The sequence below is a fragment of the Chelonia mydas genome, chromosome 20, assembly GCF_015237465.2.
Source record: "Chelonia mydas isolate rCheMyd1 chromosome 20, rCheMyd1.pri.v2, whole genome shotgun sequence".
NCBI classification, from domain to species: Eukaryota; Metazoa; Chordata; order Testudines; family Cheloniidae; genus Chelonia; species Chelonia mydas.
This window is the reverse complement of record NC_051260.2, coordinates 10,925,333-10,952,246: the sequence shown is the minus strand read 5'-3', so window position 1 is coordinate 10,952,246 and position 26,914 is coordinate 10,925,333. Positions and strand designations below refer to the sequence as shown.

At 61.6% G+C, this 26,914-nt stretch overlaps 1 protein-coding gene across 5 annotated transcripts in view; it reads left to right on the top strand.

The window, feature by feature from the left end:
• Nucleotides 1-5,300: 5,300 nt before the first annotated feature.
• The window catches only part of ZNF385A (zinc finger protein 385A), a 46,772-nt gene continuing 25,158 nt past the window's right edge, over nt 5,301-26,914 (top strand). Inside the window, exons 1-2 of one of the 5 annotated variants that reach the window (XM_043532933.1) lie at nt 5,301-5,422; nt 11,913-12,097. In XM_043532933.1, coding sequence (XP_043388868.1) covers nt 11,945-12,097 — 153 coding nt within the window. In that variant the 5' untranslated portion in view covers nt 5,301-5,422; nt 11,913-11,944. Of the gene's footprint in view, nt 5,423-11,912; nt 12,098-20,651; nt 20,760-21,175; nt 21,314-22,339; nt 22,360-26,914 lie in introns of those variants that run through there. The other 4 variants (XM_043532934.1, XM_037884002.2, XM_043532935.1 and 1 more) reach the window with 4 other exon arrangements.

Here is a 26,914-nt window from a genome sequence, read left to right as displayed (position 1 = left end):
CTGGGGGGCAGCTTCGCAGGCTCCTCTGGGCAAGGCCATGCAGGTCGCCATGGTTACGATTCCCTAGGATGTTCCCCACCCTTGGAAGTAAAATTACAACCAGGGTGTGTCCAGGAGCTCCACTGCCCCCTGCTGGCGGGATTCACATCTGCTGAGTGTCATAGGCCCTGTACACCCAGTAGCAATGGGGATTCCTCTGTCACCTGGTCTGTGGGAGCAGGAGGATCCTGGCTCTGACCCGCCTGTCACCGGGAAGCTCCGAGGTGCGGTGGGTGGCATAAGGTACAAACGTGAGGGCCCGAATGAGCCTGCATGTATTACAGGTGGTCCCATTTCCTTGCCCCCAAAGGGTCCCAAAGCACTAACTGGATAAGGCACAAACACACTGGCAAACTGCAGCCACCTCTGGGATGATATAGAGCAGCAATTTAATGTTCACAACATCTCTGAACAGCTGCTTAGGACTGGACAGGGCGGAGAGAATGCAGTGAACCAAGGGGGGCTATGGGTCTGGATTGAGGAGTGTCGGCAGAGCTCGGGGGGGAGCTCACGGCTGGGGTACTGAGGGGCTGCGGGTAGGGAATGAGGAGCTCTGGCAGAGCTGAGGGGGGTAGCCCAGGGCTGGGATAGTGGGGGGCTGCTGGTCGGGATTGAGGAGTGCCTGTAGAGCTGTGCTGTAGCCAGGAATTTGAGTACACCATGTTTGGCCACAAAATGCAATTGAAGAACGTAGCAAGTGCACAGCCCCGCTGTGGGGAGGGGGGGTGGGAATGTGGGGGGCCATGGGGGAAGCGGGGAGGGGTGGGGGGCACAGATTCCCACAAAACAGGTACTTAGAGAAACCCAAGAACCAGAGTCCTTCAGGCCCGCAATCTGCAGAGAGCCCGCACGGGGGAGGGGCTGATAGGAGCTGGGTGTGAGCCTGGACGGGCCACAGAGCTCGGAGTAGAGACTCCCAGGGCAAAGCTGGCCACTGCACAGAGCAGGGTGGGGGCTCAGCAGGGGGCGCTCTCCCCTGGCAGTCAGTAGGGCACTTGGGGGCTGTGCTGCAGGAAGCTGGATCAGCAGGGGGCGCTCTCCCCGGCGCTCTCCCCTGGCATTAGGACTCTGGCAAGGGGGCCGTGCTGTGTGGTTGGGGCTTGTTCAGCCCCACAGGATCTATGGCCGTTCCTGGCAGCAGGAGCTGGGACCCCCGGGCTCTGGCCTGACTCCGCAATTCTCCTGCCCCTCCCTCCACTCCGGGAAGTCTGGTCCCAGGGGCAGCGCCGCGCAGATTCAGGAGGTTCGAGCAGCTGGCTGGACGGGGATCGCTCCCATCTCTTGCCCCTGCAAGCTCTGTCTGCGCTGAGCAACCGCAAGTGTCCCCCCACCGCCCTGCCTGAGTGGGGCAGGAGCAGGAGAAGGGAGGCCTCTGGGGTGGGGGAGGGGCAGGCTCTGCAAAAGGTCATGAACTGAACTTGCTTCCCACACATTGGTGAGGCCTCTCCGGAATATCAACCACGGAGATGCAGAGCAGGAGCTGTGGAGAGAACCCAGGAGTCCTGGCTCCTGTCCCAACCCCCCGCTGTAACCACTAGACCCCACTTCCCTCTCAGAGCCAGGGAGAGAGCCCAGGAGTCCTGGCTCCCAGCCCCCGACTCTGCCCCTGGCTCTGCAGTTGATCCCCTCGATGTCCGTGCTGTGTGGGGCTTGGGCAGCAATGGAATCAGTGCCCCCCACCCCCGCGTGTCCATGCCAGGCTGCCCGCTGGGCCGTGGGAGCCGGCACGCGGGCAGCTGTGGGGCCAGGGAATCGAGCTGTCATCTCCCGTCACGCCTCTCCTAAGCCGGGCTCCCCGCCCCCCCACCCCCCCCGCCGCACGCCTGCCCCACTTTTGAGCGCCTTTAATTGGCTGCTGTTCCCAAAGCCCGTTAGCGACCGGGGAGGAGGGGCGGCTGCGGGCGGGCGGGAGAAGGGGACACCGGGTTCTGTCCCCAGCCGAGCCCTGTCCAGACCCAGCGCCGGGGGCAGCAGCAGGGACCCGGCCTGCGCAGGTAAGCGCTCGGTGCCTGGCCCGGGAGCGGGCAGATTAGCTGGACAATGGGCGTCTGGAGTCTCCTGTCATGCCTGTCAGGGTTGCTCAGCTCAGCACCCGCCACGCTTGGTAGCTGGACCTAGGCTGACTCCCTCAGCCTGGCCCCCCCACAGCACCGCTTTGCTTGGAGCCGCCGCAACGATGATTGGAGGGGCAGGCAGGGCGGGGGCTGGGAGGCGGAGGTCACCCCAGGGCGCTGGCGGGGGCCAGGGCTCTAGCTTCAGCAGTCGGAGCTCTGGGCAGGAGGGAGGGGAGGTGCTGTGGGGGAGGGGTGATCAGGCCTCTCCCACACCCATGCTGCTTTTTGACCCCTCCCTGGTGGCTGGGGGGCTGTTTACTGTGTCTGGGCTGTGGAGGGAGGGGAGCCTGGTCTCCACAGTGCCCCCTAGCGTAACACGCTGGCACTGAGCATGGGAGAAGGGACCCCTGTCACCCTCTAGTGGCAGGGCCCATGCAGGGGGCCAGGGCCCTGGGGAAGCGCGTCTCCTGGCTGAGGGATGTGGGGCAGCCGGTCCAAGGGCCTTGGCCCAGCTGGGGGTCGCCTGGTTGCAGGGGTTACAGGGCATTGGGGCATAGATGTGCCTCAGTGACAGCTCCCTGGTGACCAGTGCCAGGGACCCCGGCATCCGGGTAGGGCCGAGTCCCTGCAACGGAGTCTTGCTAGGAGAACTGATGAATGGCTCGTCGATACTCAGGGCAGGGGCAGCACCAGCCTGGAGCCTCGTCACTGATCCAAGGGGAGTGACCCCCAGGGGTGGGGATGACCCAGCTTAGACACGGGCCTGGAGATGCTGGGGCACTTGTGGCTTAGCCTGAGGGGCATTGGCAGAGCTGGGGGGACAGAGTTGGGATGGCAAGGGGCTGCAGGTCAGGACTGAGGGGCAATGGCAGAGCTGGGGGGCTGGGCTGGGATGGCAGGGGGCTATGGGTCGGGATTGAGGGGCAACAGCAGAGCTGGGGGCAGGGCTGGGATGACAGGGGGCTGCAGGTCGGGTTCTGCAGACTCGTCTCCGATGCAGACTGGGGGTCACAGATTGCGCCCCCTGCACTGAGGTATCTGGCACTGTCAGGTTCACAGGCTTGGGTGGTACCCAGTGTGTGGGGAACTGGTGCTGGTGCAGCGGATGCATGTGTCAGCGTGACGGGGGTCTCTGCCCGGGGAGGCAGGAGCTGGTTTCAGCCCCTTTTGCAAGGGGCACTTGTTGCCAGCGGTGGGAGAAGAAGCAGTGAACAGCAACAATGGGGCCCTTCGCAGCATCTTCCAGCTGGGCCATTGCATCAGAGGGGAAATTGAGGCACAGGGAGGGGCAGGGATGTGCCTAGCACATTTTACAGCTGGGGACAAAACCCAGGAGTCCTGACTCTCAGCACCCCTGCTCTAGCCACTAGACCCCACTCCCCTCCCAGAGCCGGGGATAGAACCCAGGAGTCCCATCCACCCCTTCACTCTCTGCCCATCCTTGGGACTTGGGGACAGCCCTGCCCATCACACCCACCCTCACCTTCTGGGGAGCTAACAGCCTGGAGGCCCGTCCCAAGCCCCAGCCTTGCTCCCTCACCTCCGAGACCCTGTCAGAGCTGCCACGCCCCACCCCCACCCCCGCCCCCGTGGGAATTGTGGTGTCATTTTTTATTAACCCATCGAGCAGCCTTGTTAGGGGAGCTGGTCTCATTAGCTGCCCCACCCCCAGAGGGGAACCCTTGGTGGCTTTGCCTGGGGGTCTGGACAGGGCTCATGTGCCAGCCCCCTCCTGCCTCCCCGAGTGGCACTGTGGGGCAGAGCCACAGCTGCATTTGGGCCCTGTGCTGGTGCAGGGCTCTGAGCTGGGTGGGGGGCGCTTGGGGGGGTGGTGGGGCTGGGAGCTGAGTCTCAGAGGGGGCCCTGGATCAGTATCTGCTCCACTCCCCGGCTGTGTCCCAGGCCCTCAGTCCCCCAGGCATCTCGCCAATGTGCCACCCCCAGCAGCCGCAGAGCTGCTCTGAGCCATGGCAGCTGCTGGCACCCAACCTGATCGAGGAGGGGGCTGTGCTGCCCCTTTGGCAGCTCCCCCGGCCAGAGCCCAACACACTGGATTGACCCAGCAGACTGTAAGGGGCCCAGCCAGTAGCGGGCTCAGCAGGGGGCGCTGTGCAGCAGGGAGCGAGGGGCTCACCAGGGGGTACTGTGCTGTAGGGAGCAGGGCAGGGGTGAGCAGGGGGCACTGTGCTGCGGGGAGTGGGGCGGGGGCTCAGTAGAGGGCATGGTGCTGCAGGGAGCAGGGCGGGGGTCAGCAGGGGGCGCTGTGCTGTACAGAGTGGGGTCGGGGATCAGCAGGGATCAATTCTCCTAAGAGATACCCAAGGGCCGTATTCCCCAGCTGTGGTGATGCCAGAGCACCAGGTCCTCCCGAGAGCAGCTGTTCCTGTGCCCAGCCACGTTCGAAGTGCCCTGCTAGGGAGGGCCCCTGGCTCAGGGTAGAAGAACGTCCCCCATGTCTCTGCCTCTCATGCTCAGCCACTGAGGCCAAGGGTGACTTGCACTGTGAATGGATCCCGACAGCACAGGGTGGGGTGGCCCTGTGTGGGGTGGGAGGGAGCTGCTCCCCCTGCCCCCAGCAAACGAAGCTCCGAATGTCACCCAGGCCTTTGGGGTTGCGTCTGCACCGTGTGCCGGCACCTCGCCTGGGCTAAGGAACTCTGCACCATGACGGCCACCGCACACTCCCACACTACTGCCGCAGGAGCTGCATCTATGGGGGATGGGCAACCCCCTCAGGCTCGGGGCTCCGAGTCCTGGTCCCTGCCCGCTCTCATGACGTGCCTTCAAAGGGAAGCAGCTGGTGCAGATTCCATCTCTGGCTATTGCACCCCTGGCTCTGTCCCTGCAGGGTGTTGCTGCGGATGGATCAGTGGCTGTCATGCTCCGCCCCAGAGGGGGCTGCAAAATAGTGCAGATCCCTGAGTGGAATGTGCTTTGGGGTGGAGAAAGGTCGTTACCTTAAGGACAGGGACTAATTAGCGCCCATTGATGAGGGAGGGAGCCCCCTGCTCCGTGTATGCCCTGGTTGCACATCGAGGGGGCCACCCATGAGCACAGCTCAGCCCCCACCGCTGTGCTCATTGGGAGGTGCTGTGCAGAGGCGGGGGCCGGGGGGAGTCAGTTCCCCTTTGTGGGCAGCAGGAGCTGAGCTGTGAGTAGGAGCTGGAGGGAAGCAGCATCTCTCAGGCCTGCAAAAGCGGATCCAACCCTGCTGTGCCCAGCCCAGGGGCTGGGAGGTTACATGGGCTCTGGCGTTTGCTGTTGGGGCTGAGAAGCGAGTGCTCAGGGGAGGCATGTGGCTGGCTGTTGGGGTGACTGTGATGCCCAGGGTGAGTGTAACCTGCTGTCATTGGCTGCGCTTGAATCTGGGTGCTGGGCTAGAAGCAAGGGCTCTGTTGTTGGAGCTGCAGGAGTGGCTCTGTTAGCTGGCAGCAGCGGCAGTGGCAGTAGGTTGTTATCTTTGCTTGGCCCAGCCACTGAAGGAGGAGATTTTACAAGCTTGTTGTGGGGTAACCAGCCAGTGAGATTTCGCAGGCTGAAAACAGTGCGGATGAGAGAGGCAGGTTGGGCTTGTGCTGGGCTCGGGGGACTGGGCCCAGGAAGTCACCGAATCTCTCTAGGGCTTGGTTTGCACTGAAAGGTTACGTCGGCCAAGCTCCCAGTGAAAACCCACGCCCGGCCCACTGGGCTTGGCCGACCTCCCCCCACTGGAGACGTAGCCGAAGAGCCGCATGGCGAGGGGGGCACAGAGCTCCCTGGCTGCCCTGAGGGGGAATTAGGGAGAATGATGTTCCTTGGTTCATCTTGTCTATCCAGACCCTGAGCTCAGTGGGTGGGATTGTTGGGGGGGGGGGGGGGAAGGGGGCACACTGCAGCCAGGTGCTAATAGCAGCAGCAGCCCCTCCAATAACAGGTGGCTCAATTCCCCTCCCCCCTCCCAACCCGATTTTCAGATCCGAAGTTCTCAAAACTTAACACTTAGGCCCCTAGTCAGGTTCAGCCGGCTCGGAGCTAAAGCAGCAGCCACGCCAGCTGGCTGGAGGCTCCAGCTGCTTCCCAGCCCCGATTTCACCCCCAGCCCAGCCCAGCAATGTGCGGGATTATGAGGGCTTTGCCATTAACTGCCATCACCCAGCTCTGCTGCGTGGCCTCCTCCCTGAACACCCGCTTCTCTCCAATCCCAGACCTGGCCATCCCGTCACACTCTGTGGTGCTACCACAGAGCCGGGGGCTGGAGCCCCCGTTACTGGAGGGGCTGCTGCTCTTAGCGCCTGGCTGTGGGATGCTTCATGCCCCCCACCCCCTGAGGGAGCTCGCAGCTGCCCACTCTGCAGCACCCCGCCACATCAGGAAACTGCCTTAGGCTTGGCACTCTGCCTCCCCCGCAGCCTCCCAGCGTAGGGTGGCCACTTCCCTTTAGGTTAACCTGCAGGATGTTCTCGTACCCGCCCCCCCTACCCAGCAGCATAGGGTCAGCATGGCACTCAGGTAGTTCGGGGCGCTTTATGACACGATGACCTGGATGCAAATACAGGGAGCCATTCAGTGTCCCCATTTACCTATAGGGGAGCCAGAGAGCAGCATATGCAGATTAGCTGGCCAGCAGGTAGGCGCATGGGTACACGCCGCCTCCACTTTACCTGCAGAGGGTGCCAGGAGTGTCTGTTCCCCCAGGCTGGCTAGCGGTGGTGTGGACGTCCAGCGCCCGGCACAGGCGTCCACTCACAGACCCCAGCAGGGTTTGCTGCAGGGACCTCGGTGCCTGGGTCTGCAGCATGTTCAGTCCGGGCCAGGTCACTCCCAGCCCCCTCACGTTTCACAACCCATCAGTCTCGCGGCCAAACCCCGGGGGACAGGGAGGGGTTTGCAGGGACAGGGGGCGAGAGTGCTGGGGTGGGAATTCAGATCAGCCTTGGGGCCTTTCTCCCTCTCGCCCCTCCCCCCCGACCTTGGGGACTTTCTCCCGACGCCTATTGTCTCTGGGACTTTTCTCCTGACCTCCACCCCTAGGCTCTCATGCTCAGTCCCTCGGGTCTCTGCTGACTCCGGCGCCCCCGAGATGGGGGATCAGAAACCAGGTCGTTGTCTGGCTCCGTGACTGAACTGGGGCGGGGCGGTGGGGGTTGCACCCTGTACCGGAGCCAGCATGGACTCGCTGGGGCCGTGCTCGAGTGGGGAGGGGCAGGGCGCAGGGGAGGACAGGACTCCGGGTTAGATGGGCCCATTGCTGGCATGGGCATGGCATGGGCATGGCTGGCAGGGGAGCAGTGGGTACTCAGGGAGAAGGATCTGATCTGTGGCATTAGTGGTGGAAGGGAAATACTGGGCTATTGGGCCCATGGGGCTGGTGGGGTATGGTTGGGCGGGGGAGGAGGGGGCTAGTGGGCTAAATGAGCCCCTGGGTTTGATTTGGGGGGCAGGGGGACATGGGGCTCAAGGCACCATGCTCTGCACCCCCTGAGCTCCAGCTCCAGCCCATCCTCTGCCCCCTTTTCCTCGGCTGCGCTGGGTTTCCCGCTTGTGTCCCCGACCCCTCCCTGCCGCTCAGGATTGGCCGGGGCTGTTAGCCAGGCCGTGCTGCCCCCATGGCCTTCTCCTGACAACAGGTGGGCCAGGGGATTTCCCATCTGCTCTGATGGGGCTGGTGCTCACATGGGTAAGGTGCCGGGCTGGGGGCAGGACTCCTGGGTTCTCTGCTGTGTGAGATGCTGCCCCCACCTGAGTGTCCCAGTAGAACAATGGGGGTAATAATGCTCCTTCCCCCTTCCCCTTGTAGGGAGCCATTGGAGCTATGATGTGGGGCAGGGCCCAGCAGCTGGCCTGAGTCTGTCGGGGGGGGTGGGTGGGCAGACCCTCGTGCAGGACTCCTGGGGGCTCCCCTCGAGGTGCTGGGCTAGCCCTGTGGGTGTGCTTCCCCCGGCACAGTGGGACCCGTCCCTCCAGCCCCATGTCATAGGGCAGCCTGGCCTTGGCCCTCAGATCAGCTTGGGGCTGCAGTGGGGCCGCGCCTGCGCTGCTAGTCCGGGCGGTTCTGACCAGAGGAAACATGGTCCCGGAGCCCCCCATGGTGCTGGGAGCCCAGCGCCAGCTGCAACTGTCCAGGGAAGGGAAGCAAAACTGACCGTGATGGTTTGGCTCTTGCTGGCAGATCCCAGGCCTTGCCAGGGTGTGGGGGGCTCTCTGGTGATGCTAGGGTGTGGGAGGGGAGGGGATGCCCCCGAGACAGAGACACCACCCTGAGCCTGGGACTCCGGGGTGAGAGCGGGGGGAGAGTTGCAAAGGGCTTTGCAGCTCTAATCGCGCTGCACTGGGGCAGGCATTTCCCCTGCACGGCGGCTGCCTGAGCAGCACAGCCCGCTCGACCCAGCCCGGACCAAGGGGGCTGCCCACCCCCATCCCACCTCCCCAGACACATTCAGCTAGCTGTGCTGCCAGGGGCACTGCCAGCCACTCCTCTGCCCCCCAGGGCCTGGGTTCCCAGCAGTAATCGCTGCAGGACCCTTTGGCCTGCCAGCCAGGACCTGCCCACAGGGGTTGGCAATGCCAGGAGGCCCTGCAGCCTCTCTGCCTTAGTGCCCCCGTTCTCTGCCAGGTAACTGGTAAGACAAGCTCAGAGATACCCTCTGGGGCTGCGCTCAGGGGCAGGCCCAGCTGCCCTCCCAAGGTGCACAGGTGCGACTGAGCCAAAGTGCAGAGCACCTGCAGAGCTGTAGGGCAGCTACCTCCCCTCCACCAGGCCCCTCTGCTGCGTGGGGCTGCTGCTGGGGTGTGGTGTGTGTGACGGGCTGGATCACAGAAACACCCTGGGGGTTGCCAACTGATGTACTAAGACTACTTCTGCCCCTGCTTTCCTGCCCTGGTAGTGCCCTGCCTGGTCAGAGCCATCCCCGCTAGCCTGCTGCAAACCCAGACCCAGGTCTGAGCCACGTCCCCTAACAGCTGTAGGCTTAACTGAAAGCAGCTTACAGAAGTGTTCCTGTCTTTGACACTCAGGTACCCAACTTCCAATGGGGTCCAAACCCCAAATAAATCCGTTTTACCTGTATAAAGCTTATACAGGGTAAACTCAGAAATTGTTTGCCCTCTATAAGACTGATCGAGAGATACGCACAGCTGTTTGCCCTCCCCCCCAAGTATTAATACACACCCTGGGTTAATTAATAAGTAAAAAGTGATTTTATTAAATACAGAAAGTAGGATTTAAGTGGTTCTAAGTAGTAACAGACAGAACAAAGTGAATTACCAAGCAAAATAAAATAAAACCCGCAAATCTATGTCTAATCAAACTGAATACAGATAAAAATGTCACCATTAGAGATGTTTCAATAAGTTTCTTTCACAGACTGGACGCCTTCCTAGTCTGGGCACAATTCTTTCCCCTGGTACAGCCCTTGTTCCAGCTCAGGTGGTAGCTAGGGGATTTCTCATGACTGCAGCCCCCTTTGTTCTGTTCCACCCCCTTATACATCTTTGGCACAAGGCAGGAATCCTTTGCCCCTCTGGGTTCCCACCCCTCCTTCTCAATGAAAAAACACCAGGTTAAAGATGGATTCCAGTTCAGGTGACATGATCCCAAGCCGTCATTCCTCCCAGCCTGACTCACAGGAAGGCCGTCCTGCAAACAGAGCCATCCACAGTCAATTGTCCTGGCTGATGGGAGCCATCAAGATTCCAAACCACCATTAATGGCTCACTCTTTGCATAATTACAATAGGTCCTCAGAGTTATATTTCATATTTCTAATTTCAGATACAAGAGTGATACATTTATACAAATAGGATGCCCACACTCAGTAGATTATAAGCTTTGTAATGATACCTTACAAGAGACCTTTTGCATGAAGCATATTTTAGTTACATCATAGAATCATAGGTTTCAGAGTAACAGCCATGTTAGTCTGTATTCGCAAAAAGAAAAGGAGTACTTGTGGCACCTTAGTGCCACAATTTATCTGAGCATAAGCTTTGGTGAGCTACAGCTCACTTCATCGGATGTGTGAGCTGTAGCTCACGAAAGCTTATGCTCAGATAAATTGGTTAGTCTCTAAGGTGCCACAAGTACTCCTTTTCTTTTTTCATAGAATCATAGAATCATAGAATATCAGGGTTGGAAGGGACCTCAGGAGGTCATCTAGTCCAACCCGCTTCTCAAAGCAGGACCGATCTCCAACTAAATCATCCCAGCCAGGGATTTGTCAAGCCAGGCCTTAAAAATATTTAAGGAAGGAGATTCCACCACCTCCCTAGGTAACGCATTCCAGTGTTTCACCACCCTCCTAGTGAAAAGGTTTTTCCTAATATCCAACCTAAACCGCCCCCACTGCAACTTGAGACCATTACTCCTTGTTCTGTTATCAGCTACCACTGAGAACAGTGTATATCATATTCACACTCATCAGCATACTTTCATAAAATCATATAGAGTCAACGTCACAGTGTGTGCCAGAGCACACAGTTGCGCGGGGGGGCCGTCGAGCATCACGTGTGCAAGGGGGGCCCGTCGTGTGTCAGGGGTGCATGGCCATGCATGTGGGAGCATGCGTACAGCATGGCTGGCCTGCTGCAGTACATTCTGGGAGATCATTCCACTGGCCCGTGACCTGAGGTGCAGGTCCCTCGCCCTCTGCTCTACCAGACTCCCAGCACAGCCTCAGCCAGAGCAGCCCCTGTCCTTATCAGCAGGCATGAGCAGGACTGCACTGCCCTGTCCCACCACCAGGGGGCACCACGCCACCAAGACAGGAAGTGGGGATCAGAGCCTAGAGCCCTGCGGTGTCTGTGCAGAGTAGGGGAGGGGATTAAAGAGCTCGGCTCCACGGGGCCTTTCTGGAGATGAAGAGACCCGGACAGACCCAGACAGGCCTCTCACCTGGCCCTACCCAGACGGGCGCCTCTCAACCGGCCACACCCCAACGAGTGCCACTTGCCCTGGCCCTCCCAGACTGTGCTGCACGCAGATGGGCACGTGTCCCCCGCCACACATGCTAACATGGAACCCCCACTCATGTTCACCTGCAAGTGGAAAAATATGCACGCTTACACACGTGTGTGCACTGTCCCCCGAGTGCTGCTCAGCCCCATCCCATAGTCCCCTGTTATCCCAGCCCTGGGGTCCCCCACACCCAGCTCTGCCGGTGCCCCTCAGTCCCGACTCGCAGCCTGTTTGGCTTGCTGTGAAAGCCCAGCGTGTTCGGGGTTAACTCCCTCTTGGTCTCTGAGTCCCTTCAGGGCTGGGCCAGGCTCTGCCCGCTGGTGGGGGAGTGAGGAACACTCGCCTGCACCCAGAGGGCTGGCCCCAGCCCTGTGGCCAATGTACCTGGGTGCTGCAATCAGGAAGCCGCTCCCAGGCCTGGCACAGACTGGTCCAGGAGGCTGGAGGCTGGCCTGAGGGGCTCAGGCCTGGATCCTGCCTGGGCCAACCAGGCCAGAGTCCCTTGCCCCGTCCTGGGGGCTCCCTCCGCAGGCAGGTCAGGCCAGGGGGGCTGCGAACCGTTGAACCAAACCGTAAACCCTGGCTAGGATGGAAACCACTTTGAGCCTGGTGTGTGGCCACCCCCCTTCCGCCAGTTCCAGCACCTATGGGCCAGGCCATCACCCCAGGGTGAGCTTCTGCCCCAGGCTGTTTAGCATGTGTGGGAGCCTGGCACTCCCTGGTGTCCAGCTGCAGGTTGCAGCTGCTGCTCCCAGGGCCTGTGGTTTGGGAGCTGAACGTTGGATCCCTGCGGATGATGGGAATCCCCCCCACACACACACTGCAGACGTGGCTCCCGCCGGTCCCCCCCATGCTGCTCTTAACACTCTCTCCTTGTCTCTTGTCTAGGGAGCCTGAGCCGGGCAGCCCCGCTCCCCACCATGCTGCGCGCGCCCCCCGCCATGATCCAGCCACCACTGGACATCAAGCACTTCCTGCCCTTCCCCATGGAGGCGCAGCCAGCCGTGGGCCTGTTCCCGGGATTCAGCACGGTAAGGCCCTGGCTGCCACCATGCCCTGCCCTGCAGGCTCGGGTAGGACTCTGCCTCACTTCTCCACTTTCCCCTCCCCCTGTCCGGGTAGGCGAGGGCTGGGGGAACCCCCGACAGCAGGGGAGATGGGGATGCACCGGGGAGGGACAGGTTGCCCCTGCAGGGATCCTAACCCGGGGCAGGGCTGGGGGCTCTGAGAGTTACAGCTGGGGGGAGTGTTAGAGCATAGATCCCCGCCAAGCCCTGCCCAGGCCTCATGGACAGACAGGGATGGATTTACCAAGGGCTTTAGGTGCCCATGCCCCATGCATCCCCCCCCAGGTGGTGCCTATACCCCACACAACCCCTCCCCCATCAGAGTGTTCATGCCCCACATGTCCTCTGCCCCAGGGGTGCCATACCCTATACATCCCCTGCACCAGGGGTGCCCATACCTTGACATCCCCTGCCCCCCAGGGGGTGCTGTTGTATTACTTTAAATGGAATATATGGGTTCAATAAGTGCAAGGGGTCACCATGCCCCAGTCTGCGTCCAGCATCAGACACGGTTCGGGGTTTGGTTATCAGAGCTCTCAGCTGGGCAGTGCCATGGCAAACGCCCCCAGAACAGCCCGGGAAGTCTGTATGAAAGCCCAGGGGAAGAAGAAAAGCCAGTGAAAGCCTTTGAGCTGTAAGGTATTAAAGGCTTTTCTCAGACCAGCGCCCCTTGATGCCCGGCCCCGGGCCTTCAGCGAGGCGGGTGACAAGAAAATCCGTGTCTGACTGGCAGACTCCTGGATGGACCAGCCATGGGAGTAACTGGCCTTGGAGGGGAAGCTGGGGGGATGGACGGAGCCGCTGGCTGAGCTGGGCTGGAGCTGCTGATGCTGTTGTTAAAGTCCATCCCGTTTCCCTGCAGACAAAACAAAACAAACGCCCACAGAGGGGAAGGAGACCAGCAGCGTCTCTCTCCTTTGCAGTGTTACGCCCTGGCCCACAGGCTGATGAGCCAGGCCGAGACCCGTCAAACTTGGGACATTGCTCTTCTCTTCCCCTGGGCTCAGGCTTGCAGCCGTGTTGCAAAATATAGCGTCTTGGCAGCGAAGCCAGACTCTGATGAGCCAGACAGTAAACAGGGAGGTGAGAAAAGAGGAGCAGTATAATGGGGAAGGGAAAGAGACACATGGCAGCGGGGTGTGCGGGGGTGGGGTGGGGGGGGAGACACAAAGTCTCATGTCCCATGTGGTGTTTGGGATTTAGCTGGAGGTGTTGATGGCAGTGGGTCCCCCTCTGGGCAGGTCCATGAGCCCTGGCCCGGGCAGACAGGCAGTGGGTTCCCCTCTGGACGTGTCCATGAGCCCCCAGTCCTGGGCAGACAGGCAGGGGGTCCCCCTCTGGGTGTGTTCACGAGCCCCCGCCCTCGACAGACAGGCAGTGGGTCCCCCTCTGAGTGTGTCCACAAGCCCCTGGCCCGGGCAGACAGGCAGGGGATCCCCCTCTGAGTGTGTCCACGAGCCCCCGGCCCGGGCAGTCAGGCAGTGGGTCCCCCTCTGGTGTGTCCACGAGCCCCTGGCCCGGGCAGACAGGCAGGGGATCCCTCTCTGGGTGTGTCCACGAGCCCCCGGCCCAGGCAGACAGGCAGAGGGTCCCTCTCTGGGTGTGTCCACGAGCCCCCGGCCCAGGCAGACAGGCAGTGGGTCCCCTTCTGAGCGTGTCCACGAGCCCCCGGCCCGGGCAGACAGGCAGTGGGTCCCCCTCTGAGTGTGTCCACAAGCCCCTGGCCCGGGCAGACAGGCAGGGGATCCCTCTCTGGGTGTGTCCACGAGCCCCCGGCCCAGGCAGACAGGTAGAGGGTCCCTCTCTGGGTGTGTCCACGAGCCCCTGGCCCAGGCAGACAGGCAGAGGGTCCCTCTCTGGGTGTGTCCACGAGCCCCCGGCCCAGGCAGACAGGCAGTGGGTCCCTCTCTGGGTGTGTCCACGAGCCCCTGGCCCAGGCAGACAGGCAGTGGATCCCTCTCTGGGTGTGTCCACGAGCCCCTGGCCCAGGCAGACAGGCAGAGGGTCCCTCTCTGGGTGTGTCCACGAGCCCCTGGCCCAGGCAGACAGGCAGAGGGTCCCTCTCTGGGTGTGTCCACGAGCCCCCGGCCCGGGCAGACAGGCAGAGGGTCCCTCTCTGGGTGTGTCCACGAGCCCCTGGCCCAGGCGGACCCACTTGCGCTGGCGTGCGAACGAGCAGGGTGGACAGAGACTCAGGCCAGCCACCCGAGCTCAGACTCACGGGCTGGGAGGGGTCAGGAGCCTGAAGTGCCGGCCGCCCACTGTCCGCCTGCCTGTGTTTAGCGCACACGAGAGCAGGGCTGCTGGGGGCGTCTGTCAGGGTCGGCAGGGTGCTGGTGGGTCCCATGGCAGCCAGGATGGCACCGCTCGCCCCTTCCCCTCCTTTCAGCCAGCTCTTGGTGTGGTCACATCCATCCGGCTGCTCCTCCGGCCCCACCCCCGGCCTCCAAAGGCTCTTCCTTTAAAGAGCCCAACACTAGGGAGTGGCGGAGGGACTCACTGGTGCTCCCATTCATTTGTCCACCACTTAGGCCTAATTTCCGACACGCCAGTGCTGCGGGGCTGGTTTCCAGGCCACGCGACTCCGGGTCCCAGGCGGGATCTTCACAAGCCCCGGAGTTCGATCCGCATCGTGGTCGCCCTTGTTCAGCCTTTCCCATGACTGGGATGGTTATGGGCATTCATCTCACCGGCCTGCTCTGCGGGGAGCCCTGCCCGCACAGCCCAGCCAGGCTTGGCCCATAGACCTGGCCTCAGCTGGGGGCCCAGCTGCACCCCCTTGGCAGAGACTCACCCAGGCCCCCAGACTCCAGCTGTGGTGAAGGTGCTGCTGGCACCGCATGCCCTGGGCTGGGCTCAGGGTAGGGCCCCTCACCCAGGCCCCCAGAGCTTTGCAGTGGCACATACCCAGTGCTGGGCTGATGGGAAATCGCTGGGTCACGCTCCGCTCATGACACCCATTAACTGGAGCCAGGCTCCCCACAGCGCTGTTGTCCCCAGGCTCAGCCCCACGGGGAGGGGGCAGCCGACAGTAGGGAAAGGTCCCCTCCCTGGGATAACGCTGGCCTAGAACCCTGAAGGGCCTGGGAAGCCATGGCCAGGGCCTACTAGCCACCCTGGCATTTTATAGCCACAGGAGGCAGCCAGTGTCTGTCTGTCTAACTGTCTGTGTCGGTGCTGGGGAGATGAGTGCCCTTCGGAGCAGCGGGGCTAGGGCTGTGTGCCCACCATACCTGGCTGGCCTCGCCCCTCTGTCCTAGAGTAGCTTGGGGCTGGGGTTGACCCTCACAGCTCTCTCTCTGCCAGCCCCAGGGTGCCCTTGCCCGCCACCCTGGTCCAGGTCTGTGGGGCAAGGTGATCCCAGGAGGGCGCAGTGTCAGCCAAGGGACACCAAACAAGCATTCTCCTTTCGGTGGAGCGCTGGCACTTTATATCATGCCCGCCATCTGGAAATTAGCTCTTTAGAGACATGAGGGCCCAGATGCTGTGGTGATGGGCAACTCAGGGAGAAGGGATTTTGGCAATCTGGCTTCCCCTTCAGATACCCTGTTTGAAGATGGGCAAAAAATATCCAACACGTTTGTTAGACAGCTGGAGAGCACTGGAGAGTAGGACACCTTGGTTCTATCTGTGGGCAGGGAGTGGGGGCTAGTGGGTTAGAGCAGGGGGGCTTGGCATTAGGACTCCTAGGTCCTTTTCCTGGCTCTGGGTGGGGAGTGTGGGTTAAAGCGGGGTGGGGGGGGGACTCCTGGGTTCAATCAGTGGCTCTGGGAGAGCAGTGGAGTCTAGTAGGTTAGAGCAGGGGGGGCTGGGAGCCAGGACTCATGGGTTCTATCCCTTGCTCTGGAAGAGGAGAGTGCTTTACTGATTAGAGGTGGGATAACTGAAGCAGGTATGTTTGGCACAGTTAATCTGAAAGGTGATGGGGCTGAGTGGATAAGACTTGTGTCTGCTGTAATAAGAGACTCAGATTCGGTTACCAGTTGGCTTAAACTCACCTTGTGTAACCTCACTATGAGCATCTCTGTAACATGGGGGTCTAATACTTGGGGGAGAAGGTGCTGGTGAATACTGAGAACTGTTAAATGTGCAGAAGAATCCCTAGGAGTCAGTAGAGGTGAGACCAGAACTGAGGCCATCTGGCTCCCAGCTTCGTGCACCTGGGGCAGTGTCTGGCTCAGTGTGTGCAGAGCCCTGCTTGGCACTGGGGCAGAACATCCACTGCTGAGTATTTTACAAAGCCCAGTTCCCTTGAGGGCTCCAGCCAGGACTGGAATAGTTGAGGTGGGGGCTGCGGTTCAGGAGTGAGGGGCACTGGCAGGGCTGGGGACATTGTGCTGGATCTGTTCCTAGGGTCCCCACGAAGCAGAAGGCCCTGCCGTGCTCTCCAAACTGGCTGCAGAACTTACTCAGCCTGAGGGCTTGGGCCTGCTGTTGCCCATCACCCTTGTCTCTGGGCATCTTTCTTCCACACCATACAGATCAGCAGCAGCTAGGGCACCTTACTGGGTCTGTCTCTCCTTTTTGGGGGGCTGCTTGGGGTGGGTCTTGGAGTGTTTGTCTGTGTTCTGGGGTCATTTGGGTTTGGTTTTAAAAGTTTTAAAGGCAGTTCCCAAAGCGACCAGTTCAGGTCTGTCCCTTTCCCTTTGGACTCTGCTGGCCTTTCCATAGCTTACATCCAGCCACCACTGAAATGCAGCCACCTCTGGGGTGAGTGTGGCACAGGCAATGTTCAACAGACACAAATGGTGGGTCTGACATCCATTTGGAACCCCAGGTAAGTGGGAAGGCAGAAGGGAGCCCGGGCCCCAGGCGAACACCGAGCTGTGGATCTGTGACATGGCCCAGCTTCAGAGCGGGGATGTGAGGTGGCTGTGTTGGGTGGCCGAGGCCCAGGGATCAGAGGCTGCTGGTCGTCTGCCCATAGGGTTAGTGCAGAGAGCTGAGCGCACCCAAGCCCACTGCTGACACCATAACCATGCAGCAGCTGCTGCTCTGCTAGGCACAGGAGCCCCTGCCACAGGACTGCAGCACGGGGAGGGGCCACTGGGACTCCTGCAGCTGGGGACGGGAGCGTCCTGCTGTCCCTGGCTGCCAAGCTTAGGGCAGCTCCCTGGGTAACATTTTATGTAAGGAGAACATTTGTATATTTACACCTAACTTGCATATGGGCATAAATGGGGAGCGTCTCCTCCAGGGGACCAGGTCTGGGGCAGTTCTGCCTCCCTGATGGCCCCAGCAGCTCCCGGCTGAGTTGGTCCATTACTTCAAAGCATTGGGGGGAGTTTGTGATGTAGGAGCTGGAGCTGAGACCCTCCCCAAGCCCACCTTGTTTCCGAACGTCCCTCAATAATCCCTGCTGCGCTGGGCTGATCCAGCCGGTGACCAGCAGGCCTGGGGCTCTGTGGCTTACTAGCAACGCCCCAAGGCAGCTGGTCCCCCTCAGCGCTGACCTCCCCCATGCACAGAGCTGGCTCTCAGGAAAGACACATTTATTAAACCTGGTTCTGCTCTCTGGGGAGCTGGCCCAGGCCGGGCTCTCTGATCCCCGTCTCCTCCCAGCAAACGGCTAAGGAGGGGCCCCTCCCTCTTCTGAACGAGTTGGCGCCCATTAACCAAAACACTCAGAATACACCAGTAAAACAAACAGTGACCTCACCTCTGAACACAACCCTCCCCAAAGCACAGCCACTTCACAGGCACCATTCTTACATCTGTCTCCCCTGAATGGGCACCCTTCCCTGGCCCAGCCCCGCGGGCTGCATCTTCCAGAGGGGAATCGCTGCAGACAGCTGGGTGCTGGGATCAGAGAGGAGGATCATCATAGAGAAGGCGACAAACCACACGGCACCCCAGCTGCACACAGGTATTTGTGACCAGGCTGGGGCCGAGGCTGCCCGGCTTTGGCAGCGGGGTGCAGCCTACTGGTTAAAGGCTCCATAGCTGAGTGTAACAATGGGACTGGGTCCTCTGCAAGGCACAAGCCTGGGCTCTCTGGCACTAAAAGCTCAAGCCGCTGCCACTCACTTAAAGGACAACTCCCTGCGGCAGATTCCTAAACCTCCCCATGCGATCTGGCCAGTGGAAAGGGACGGAAACCCATCTGTCATCACATGGGGTAGACAAGCACATAATGTGGCAGCTGCCCCTGAAAGGCAGCGTGGCAAAGTGGGTGCAGCTGTTTTAGAGTGCTGGGCTCTCTCCCAGCTCTGCCTGAAGTTCCCTTGTCCAGCCCCTCAGCTGTCTTGGGGAAGTGAGCTGCCTCCGTCGCAGAGGGGGGCTCTGGGGCCTTGGTGGTGAAGGGTGCAGAAGACTCGAGCACAGTCTGTAGAAGGGCTGGGAGTTGGCTGCTCTGCTCCAGGCTAGGGGCTGTGCGGAGCAGTGGTGTAGCTAGGACAGGAAACCTGGGTGGGCCCTGACTTTCAGGTGGGTAGGCAATGAAGGGGAGCAGGAGGGATGGGGGGCTCGCCTCCCCACACCCCCTCTAGCAGGTCCTTACCGCTTAGCAGGCACCAGAAGATGAGGCTGCCCGGGGCACACAGGCTGTGGGGTGAACCCACCGGGGTTTGAGCTCCAGCCACCCCTCCCGACCCTGGCTCGGTGTTCGTCCGCCCAGCTGGCCGCATCCCTCTCTTGCCAGCACTGTGCGCTGGTGCTCCAGTCTTCGGCCCCAGCACTAGCCCTGCCCAGACCCACCCTGACGCGGCACCCCCCCATCTAGGACGACTCCCTCCCCCACAGTCTGTGGATTCGGGGGGCTTTTGCCTGTTTTGGGTGGGTCTGGATGCTAAGTGAGTGGGCCACGGACCACCCAGGCCCACCCGTGGCTACGGCCCTGGTGCAGAGAAGGACTCTCCATCTGTAAGCACTTCACTGGGCCTGCACAACAGCCCTTGACTGATGCACGAGTGTCATGAGCGCTGCCGGGCTGTGGCTGACCAGCAGGGAGCCTCGACAGCTGTGTGCCATGGGAAAATGCTGAATTAGGCTTTTTACAGTTTGTGAAAAAAGAGAGACCTCTGAACCCTGTTTAACGAGTCTCCATCAGCTGGCTCCCTGTATTCACTGAACTGGGGCTCACAGCCCGACTCTGGGCAACAGGACTTGGGCCGACAGCCCTGGGTGGCAGGGTTTGGGCCGTGGGCAGCTCGGTTTGGGCTGTGGCTGTCAGGTGAAGCCCGAGCCCTGCCACGCAAGGCTGACAGCAGGAGCCCCGTGGCCCAGAGCTGAAGTTCTCCGGATCATCCAAATTTTTGATTATCCGATCTGGGCCCTGTCCCCTTAGATCAGACAAATGGGGTTCCACTGGTCCCTCCCCATATTGTGGTAGGGAAAGTAAAGTTCCGTGTTTCATTTTAATTGCAGAAAAACAGATTTTTATGGGGTTTTTTATCATGGAAAACTGGATTCCCTGCTGGTCAGCCAGCATGTATGTGTGGGAGGAGAGGGTGCCCGTTAGATGGCCCTGGGGATGGCTCAGCCACCTGAGAGCAGGACCTGCCTGTTGCTAACTCCCCTATCCCCACAGCGCCAGTGGTCTGCCAGGTAGCAGGGTGCTGCCGAGTTCCTGACTCAGCTGGGGATGGGGCAGCTCAGCTCCGCAGCTTTGGGCAGCGAGGACCCTTCCTGTCTCTCTCACTTGCGCTGGGGCCTGGGAGCCCCTGGCTCGGTGTGGGGAACCAGCCAGCCCTGCACAGGGAGGGCTGGGAGAAGCATGTGTTCATCAGGCCTCAGCCCATAGGAGGGACTGCTGTTGCTGTAGATCAGAGGCCCAGTACATTAGCGGTTATGTATAGATTACAATAATATATGAGCTGTTGGTGGAGCAGACGCCTGGCTTCCACAAGGGCCTGATTAGATCATTATGGCACCCAGCCGGCTCCCCGCCCAGCTGCGCTAGCTACACCTGGGCTCCCCCACTCCATGCACCCCAGCAGGAGTGGCCTGCACCCACGCAGCAGAGGGGTCCTGTTCTAGCGCGTTGGGGGGAGCTCAGGGCCCCCTGCTGTCTCTGGCTGCTGCATGGCAGGGGGGTCCCCGTGTGGGTCAGCGGTGGGGGGGAGAGTGTAGGGAGCAGGAACTTTGGCTCTTCCAGCCTGAAGGAACGAGGCCCTTGGGGGCTGGCGCTGCCCAGGCTGGGCGAAGGCCAGAGGCGAAGTGTTCAGGGAAATGGGTTGAGCCATCTAGGACCCTGCTGCCATGGGCACCAGTCCCGACCCCCGTCCCCACAGTTAACCCAAGTCCCGCCTGGCAGGTAGGGCTCAGCCGCCATCTGGGGCAGGGCCGGGGCGTTGCGTCTCTCAGGCCCCCAGCGGTGCAGAGAGACCAGGGGCCGGTTCAAATGCGGCCGGGGCAGTTGGGTCATTTGCCTCCCCAGCCAGCGCAGCTTCGGGGGGCGGATGGAAGCGCCCGGCCCCGCCGGACTGTGCCCCTGGGGCTGTACCGGGCTGAGCGCTCACCGCCCTGCCCCCAGGTGCCCCCCCCGGGCTGAGCGCACGGCCCGGGCCGGCTCCCCGGGCGGAGCGGAGCTTGGCGGCGCGCCGGGGTGGGCGCCTCTTGCTCGCTCCGCCCCGGGCCGGCGGCTCCGCCCGCTGCCGGGCTGCGCCGGGGACTCGGCCGGGATCAGCGCCGGGGCCGGGGGAGCGTGGCGTCGCCCCCGACGGGCGGGGTAAGGGAGCGTGACGCGTTGCGGGACCGGCTCGCCGGAGGCTGCCCCGGGGGGCGGCAGGTGTCTCGGACGGGGGGTGCGGACCGTCCGGCTCCCGATCCCCCGCACTGTGCGTTCATCCCCCAGGGTCCCTGCCCAGCCCCGCAAGGCCGGACGGTCGGACCCCCGCGCCCTTCTCCGGCCCCCACTCCGTCCTCCCCGGCTCCCCGCATCCACCTGCACTCCTTTCCGCGTCCCGCAGCCCCCCCGTACCCCTCCCCGCAGCACACTGCACTCCGCCTGCCTCGCTGCAGCGCCCCCTGGCTCCCCGCAGCCCCCCTGCACCCCCTTCCCTGGCTCCCGCAGCCCCCCCCCCTTTCCTGATGGTGATTTTGCTAATGTATTTTTGAGACGCAGAACGTGTTTCCCGTCTCCTCTGTGCTTGGGTCCCCGGGGGTGTCACCGCCCCACACCCTGCTCGGGCTCCCTCCATGGGGACCTCCAAGCGCCAGGCAGGCCCTCCTGCACCAGCGCTGCAGACTGCCCTGAGCGGAGCGCCCCACTTCCACAGAGAGGTAGGGATCCCCCCGTGGCTGAGCCACCCCAGCTCCCATCACAGCATCCAGCAGCTGGTCCCTAGCTGTATCTGGGACCAGCCCAGCGGTTTGGTGTCTGCTCAGCCAAAGGCGGGTGGCTGGGTGGTGGGAGGTACCTTTGACTCCCAGGAAGCCCCAGGGGGTGCTCTCCTGTTCCACTTTCCTTGCAGCGCCCTCTGTGGGTTTTCACTGCCTACCAGGAACGAGGGGCTGTGGGAGGTTTGGAAACATGCGATGACTCGCTTTGCTTTGCAGCCCCCAGGCAGATGGAGAATTGCCCCTGTTTTACAGCTAGGAAAACTGAGGCACAGAGATGGACTCACCCGAGGTCACTCAGCTGATACTGGCCTGTCAGGGATGCTGAGCCCACAAGATCCCAGCTACAAGGGGGCTCAACCTCTCTGGAAATCCGTCCCTGGGACCCCCTGAGCATAGTGATCCCCTGCCCTAGCTACTGAACCCCACTCCTCTCTCAGAGCTGGGAACAGAACCCAGGAGTCCTGACTCCCAGTTCCTTCCCTAACCACTAGACCCCACTCCCCTTCCCCATAGGTGAAACTAGAACCCAGGCATCCTGGCTCCTAGCCTCCTGCTCCGTACAGTGACAGAAGCTCTCGGAGGCGAGTGCGTGAGGAACGTGCTGGGGGAGGGGGAGGACTGTGTGTGAAAGCGGAACCGCAGGGGTCTTGTGGGGAGCACTTGCCAAGAGGGGCCTTTCCCAGGCAGCCGTGCAAGCCTATCTGGGCGAAGAGCCCTCTGCTAGCCGGGTGTCTCTGCTAAAGCTCTCGAGAGTTGGCAGCTCTGGAGGTAATTCCCCTCCCCACCCCCAGAGGGGATGGCTTATGGCCCTCAGCCGGGGGCTGTGTGGGGAACTCAGCAGACCCCCCCAGTTCCACACACCCCCTGAAGGAGCCATTATAAACCAGCCCTTTCTCTTTTGCCCCGTCCAGCTAGGGCCTAGTCCCTGCTTGCTGGCAGCAATTCCCCCGACTCTGGCTCCTGAGAACCCGAACGCTGCATGACTGGTAATTGAGCTCCAAATGCTTCAGCCTGCTGGCTCCTCGTTGCTGCGCCTGCTTTTAGAGGTGGGGTGAACTGAAGCAGAGAGAGGGGAAGGGACTGGCCAGGAAAAGAACCCAGGAGTCCGGGCTCCCAGCTCCGCCTCTCGCTGCTCCCGCACTGTGGTTTCACGCTGCCTGTTACCCAGGCTCCTGTCCAGGCAGCGCTGTTAGGATATGCCTGGACAGACGGCCAGGGGAAGAGGTGAGAAGGCAGAGCGATGCAGAGCCGCAGCTCCGGAGCTGCAGTGGAGGATGCTCTTGCGCCGAGAGGGGCTGGGGACAGAAGCAGACGGAGAAGGCAGAGTGCAGCAGTGCCAAGTCCTTGGGCTGGTTTCTTTGGAACAGGGGCAGGGGATGACTCGGGCAGGGCCATTAGCACATCTAATCGTGGCCAGGAACATGAAAGGAGCTGCCCCATTCCGGTCTGGGAGACGGGTCAGCGCCAGGGGAGCTATTCCTGACTCTGGGTTTATTCCAAGCCATTATGTACTAGCCCTGGGGAGTTGCTTGCTGGCTGTCGGTGACAAGATGTAGCTACATCCCCTTCCTGGTGGGCCAGCACCGTGCTTTATAGGCTGTGTGATGCCTGCGGATGCCACTGGCTTCCATTCTGCTGCCCCCATTCCCAGGGCTGGCTTTCTGCTGGGCGGGAGTGTGGGAGGAGGGGAATTGTCACACGCTTCCAGGACCCTGTGGATCTTGCCGAGCTGTGGAAGCCCAAGGGCTGCCAATAATGAGATGGGCTGGTTTAATGTGCCTGTGAAATCTTGCCAGAGCCCAAGGGTCTCGTGGCTCTTTGCGCCCCAGTGAAATGCAGCCACCTCTGGGGTGGAGCTCTGCAGGCAGCAGCGAGGAGAGGGGGAGCCTCTGGGAGAGCAGGCAGGAGCAGGATTCAAAGGGGGCCTCCCAGGCGTGCCATGATTCTACCAGCCTGTGCCACTGTGTGGAATTGTATTTTGCTAATCCACTCGGGGTGCCCACACCAGGCACTGACCGAGAAAGACAGGCCTGGCCATGTGGGGGAAACTAGCCAATGATAGCGCATTCAAATATTACCCCTGGGGAGCTCTTAGCTCAGCCTCGCTCCTTTAAAGCAAGTGAACCCAGCCCTCCCTCCCATGCCAGCCTGTCTCTTCCTACTGCCCAGGAAGCCTTATCTGATGGCTAGAGCACAGGACTGGGAGTCAGGACTCCTGGGTTCTATCGCCAGCTCTGGGAGGAGGGTGGGGTCTAGTGGTTAGAGCAGGGGGCTGGGAGTCAGGATTCCTGGGGCCTGTTCCTGGCTCATGCTGTGACCATGGGCTCATCCCTTCATGTGCCTCAGTTTCCTCATCTGTCCCAAGAGGGTAATGGAGCCTCCTGGCATCAGAGTACAGGGCTTTGCTTCCCCATTTGCAAAGTGCTGTGAGGGCCTGTCCCGGATCCCAGGATCAGTGCTACACCCCAGCTGTGGGATAGGCCTTTGGAGGGACCCCTTTGATGTGCCGGACATCTCACTTCCTCCAGGGCAGCCATAGGGCCTTCCAGCCTCCTGAGACGGACTGTCAGGGCTCTAGCCCTCCTGCCCTCTGAGCTCTGCTCAGAGACTCCACCTGAGCCAGGCTCCTGGTGCAGCCGGGTCCCCACCTCAGGGCCGGATGCCCCTCCATCGCCTCCCCCAGCCCAACTGTGTCCCCTGGAGCCCAGCACTGTAGTCCTCAGCCAGGGGCCCCACCAAGCTGTAGGTCAGGCTCTGTCTGTCAGTCTGCCCTCCTTGGTGAGAGCCTCAGCTCCTTCCAGCAGCCAGCTCTTATCCACACACCTTTGCTGTCCTTTGTTCTCTGCTGGGTCTGTGCCCAGCTTCCCTGGGGTGAGGGGGGGGAATCCATTTCCCTGGGGTGCTGGGAGTCAGCGTCCTGGTGTTTGGCTTTGCCATTGTCTTCACAGATTCATCATTGATGAGGGGTCGCCTCGGCCAGTCCTTTTTAATGACCCATCCCAACTCAGGCCGCCAGTGACATTGGTCTCCCCGCCAGCCCTGAGAGCAAACAGTCCCTTCCCCCACTCAGTAGCCATGTGAAATACAGGGGAAACTGAGGCACACAGGGGCTTCCTAAAAACATTATTGAAAATTCCCCCTTGGCGCTCTGGGCCAGGCGGGGAGGGGATTTGTGCCCAGCCCTAGGGCTGTGTGCGGGACCTGGGCCATGCTGCTGGGCTAGGCGGGGAGATGGGGGGACAGCAAGGCCGGCAGGATGGCATGGGCCAGCTCTTGTGCCCATCCAGTGAGGTTTGAAAGTGTTTGGCTGCTAATCGAGACGTGGCAGGAGGCTCTCTCATGGGAGCGAGTCCAGGACTGGGCCGCCGTGGCTAGAGAGAGGAGGGACCCTCTGAGCCCTAGGCTGGATTTCACTGTTACAGAAGGACATGGCAGGGCTGTGGGAGCTGGCTGCCCCTGTGATACTAGAATCCAAGGGACTGCCCCCGGCTGGGCCATTGACACATCCTGCCAATGATGGGAACAGCCCAGCCCTGGTGGGTCTGTGCAGGGACCCAGTGGTAGGGTCCCTGTGGTATCCCAGCTTGTGTATGTAGGAGATGTGCTGCCCGCTAGAGGCTGGGCCTGCTACTGCTGCTGTGTTGTGGAGCTGGAGGGCTTGGGTTCTAGCCCCAGCTTGGGGCTGGTAATGCCTGGGTGTGGCCTGGAGCATGCAGGACAGTTATAGGTCAAGGGGGGCTGAGACTCTCGGTAAGCCCCTCGTCTGCCCAGGGGAGGGGGCTGTGACCCAGTGGCTTAGGGCAGAACTGACTACGGGGCGGGGATTGGTTCCATGCTGCAGGACGGACCAAGAAGAGCGGCTGAGCCTTCCCAGGGTGGATGGGAGCTCGGCACCCCTTGGCTGGCCTCGGCCCTGGGAAGGGGCACAGCGGGAACAGCGTGTCCCCGCGCTGCTGGCCAGGCTGGCGAGGCGCCAAGGCTCCTGGACCCAGTTCTGTTCCAGTGTGGGCTGGCGGTGAGGACAGGGGCCATGTCAGGACTCTTTCCTGTCTCTGCCACTGGCTTTGTGTGACCCTGGACTGTGCTTGGACTGGAAGGTGGAGGACATGGGCATAGTCCCCTCTTACCAGGGTTCCCTCACCCTGGCCGAAGGGGATGTTGGTCTGGGAGCAGCAGGGCCAGGGCCCCCAGTGGAGGAGCTGGTGCTGGGCTTGGTGCAGCCGAGGGGCCAGAAGCTGTGTGGGGAGCTCGGCCCTGGGGGTGCGGGCTAGCAGGGATCCCCACCCAGAGGCTGCAGTCGGTGTGAAAGGGCCCTGGCAGCCCCAGAGCTTGCTCCCTTCCCTACATTGCAGGTCTGGGGCCTCCAGGCTTTGCTGCCACACATGCATCCTTCTCCCTAAGCAGCCAGTGGGCATCCCTCCCCCAGGGCCAGATCCTCTCACCCCTGAGCGGCCCCACTGCAGGGGCTGGATCTGCAGGCTCCCAAAGTCACCTTTCCAGGCTGCACCGGACTGACAGTGCATCTCCCTCCTCCAGTGCAGGTGACTCTGGCAGAGGCCTTAGTGCTCCTGGGGTGGGGGGAACAAAGCTGGGGCTCCACAGGGCAGGGTAGGTGGGGGGAACAGATCCAGGGCTCGGCGGGGTGGGGGGGGAGCAGGTCTGGGGTTCCGTGGGGCAGGGGGGAGCGGAGCTGGGGCTCTGTGGGGTGCAGCAGAGCAGAGCCAAAGATCCATTGCAGGGAACATACAAGGCTCATTACTGTGGCTGCTGCCCTCCCCTCCCCCAGCTCTCTCTGTTTTAGCCTGGGCTGTGGCTGGCTGGGGGGGGGGGACAGGGGCCAGCTTGGTGGGTGGGGGCACAGGGGGTGCTTAGTTGGCTCAACTCACAGGCTAGATGAGGTGGAGGCAGAAATCCCTGCCCCCCACCCCAACTAGCACCCTGTAGTGGGGGTGCTGGGAGGGGCGATCCATGGGGAGCTGGCTGTGTCGGGGAGGGTGGGCTGGGTGGGGCCTCTGACCAGATAAACCCCCTAATCCCCTGGGAGGGAGCGTGCAGATGTTCGCTCTGGCCCTGTGCCCCGTGGCTCAGCGCTCCCTAGTCTGCTGTGGGAGCCCCGTGCCGGATTAGCTGAGTGGAAATCCGCCTGCCATGGTTAACTCTCAGTGCTCCTGGCTCTGCCCATCAGCAGGACCTGAGGAGGGGTGGGGGGAATTAAATACTAGGAGACAGGTGGCCAGGGAGCCAAGGGGGCATGTGCAAATTACCGCCCAGGGTTGCATGGAGCTGTGAGGGAGATGTGCCCATAGGCAGCACCTTGGGCTCAGGACAGCAGGAGCCTGCAGCGAGATGGCCTCTGGGTCCTGGCGCAGAGAGTGCCAGGCCCATACCCAGGCTCTGTTGTGGGGGCTTGTGGAGGCTGCCCTGCAGCTCCCCTTGTGCTCCCCTCGGAGAGGAAGGGTGGCCTTGTGTCTAGCGCGCTCCTCTGTCCGTTTAGGAGACCTGGGTCAGTTCCCTGGTTTGCCACAGACGTTCTCTTTGAGT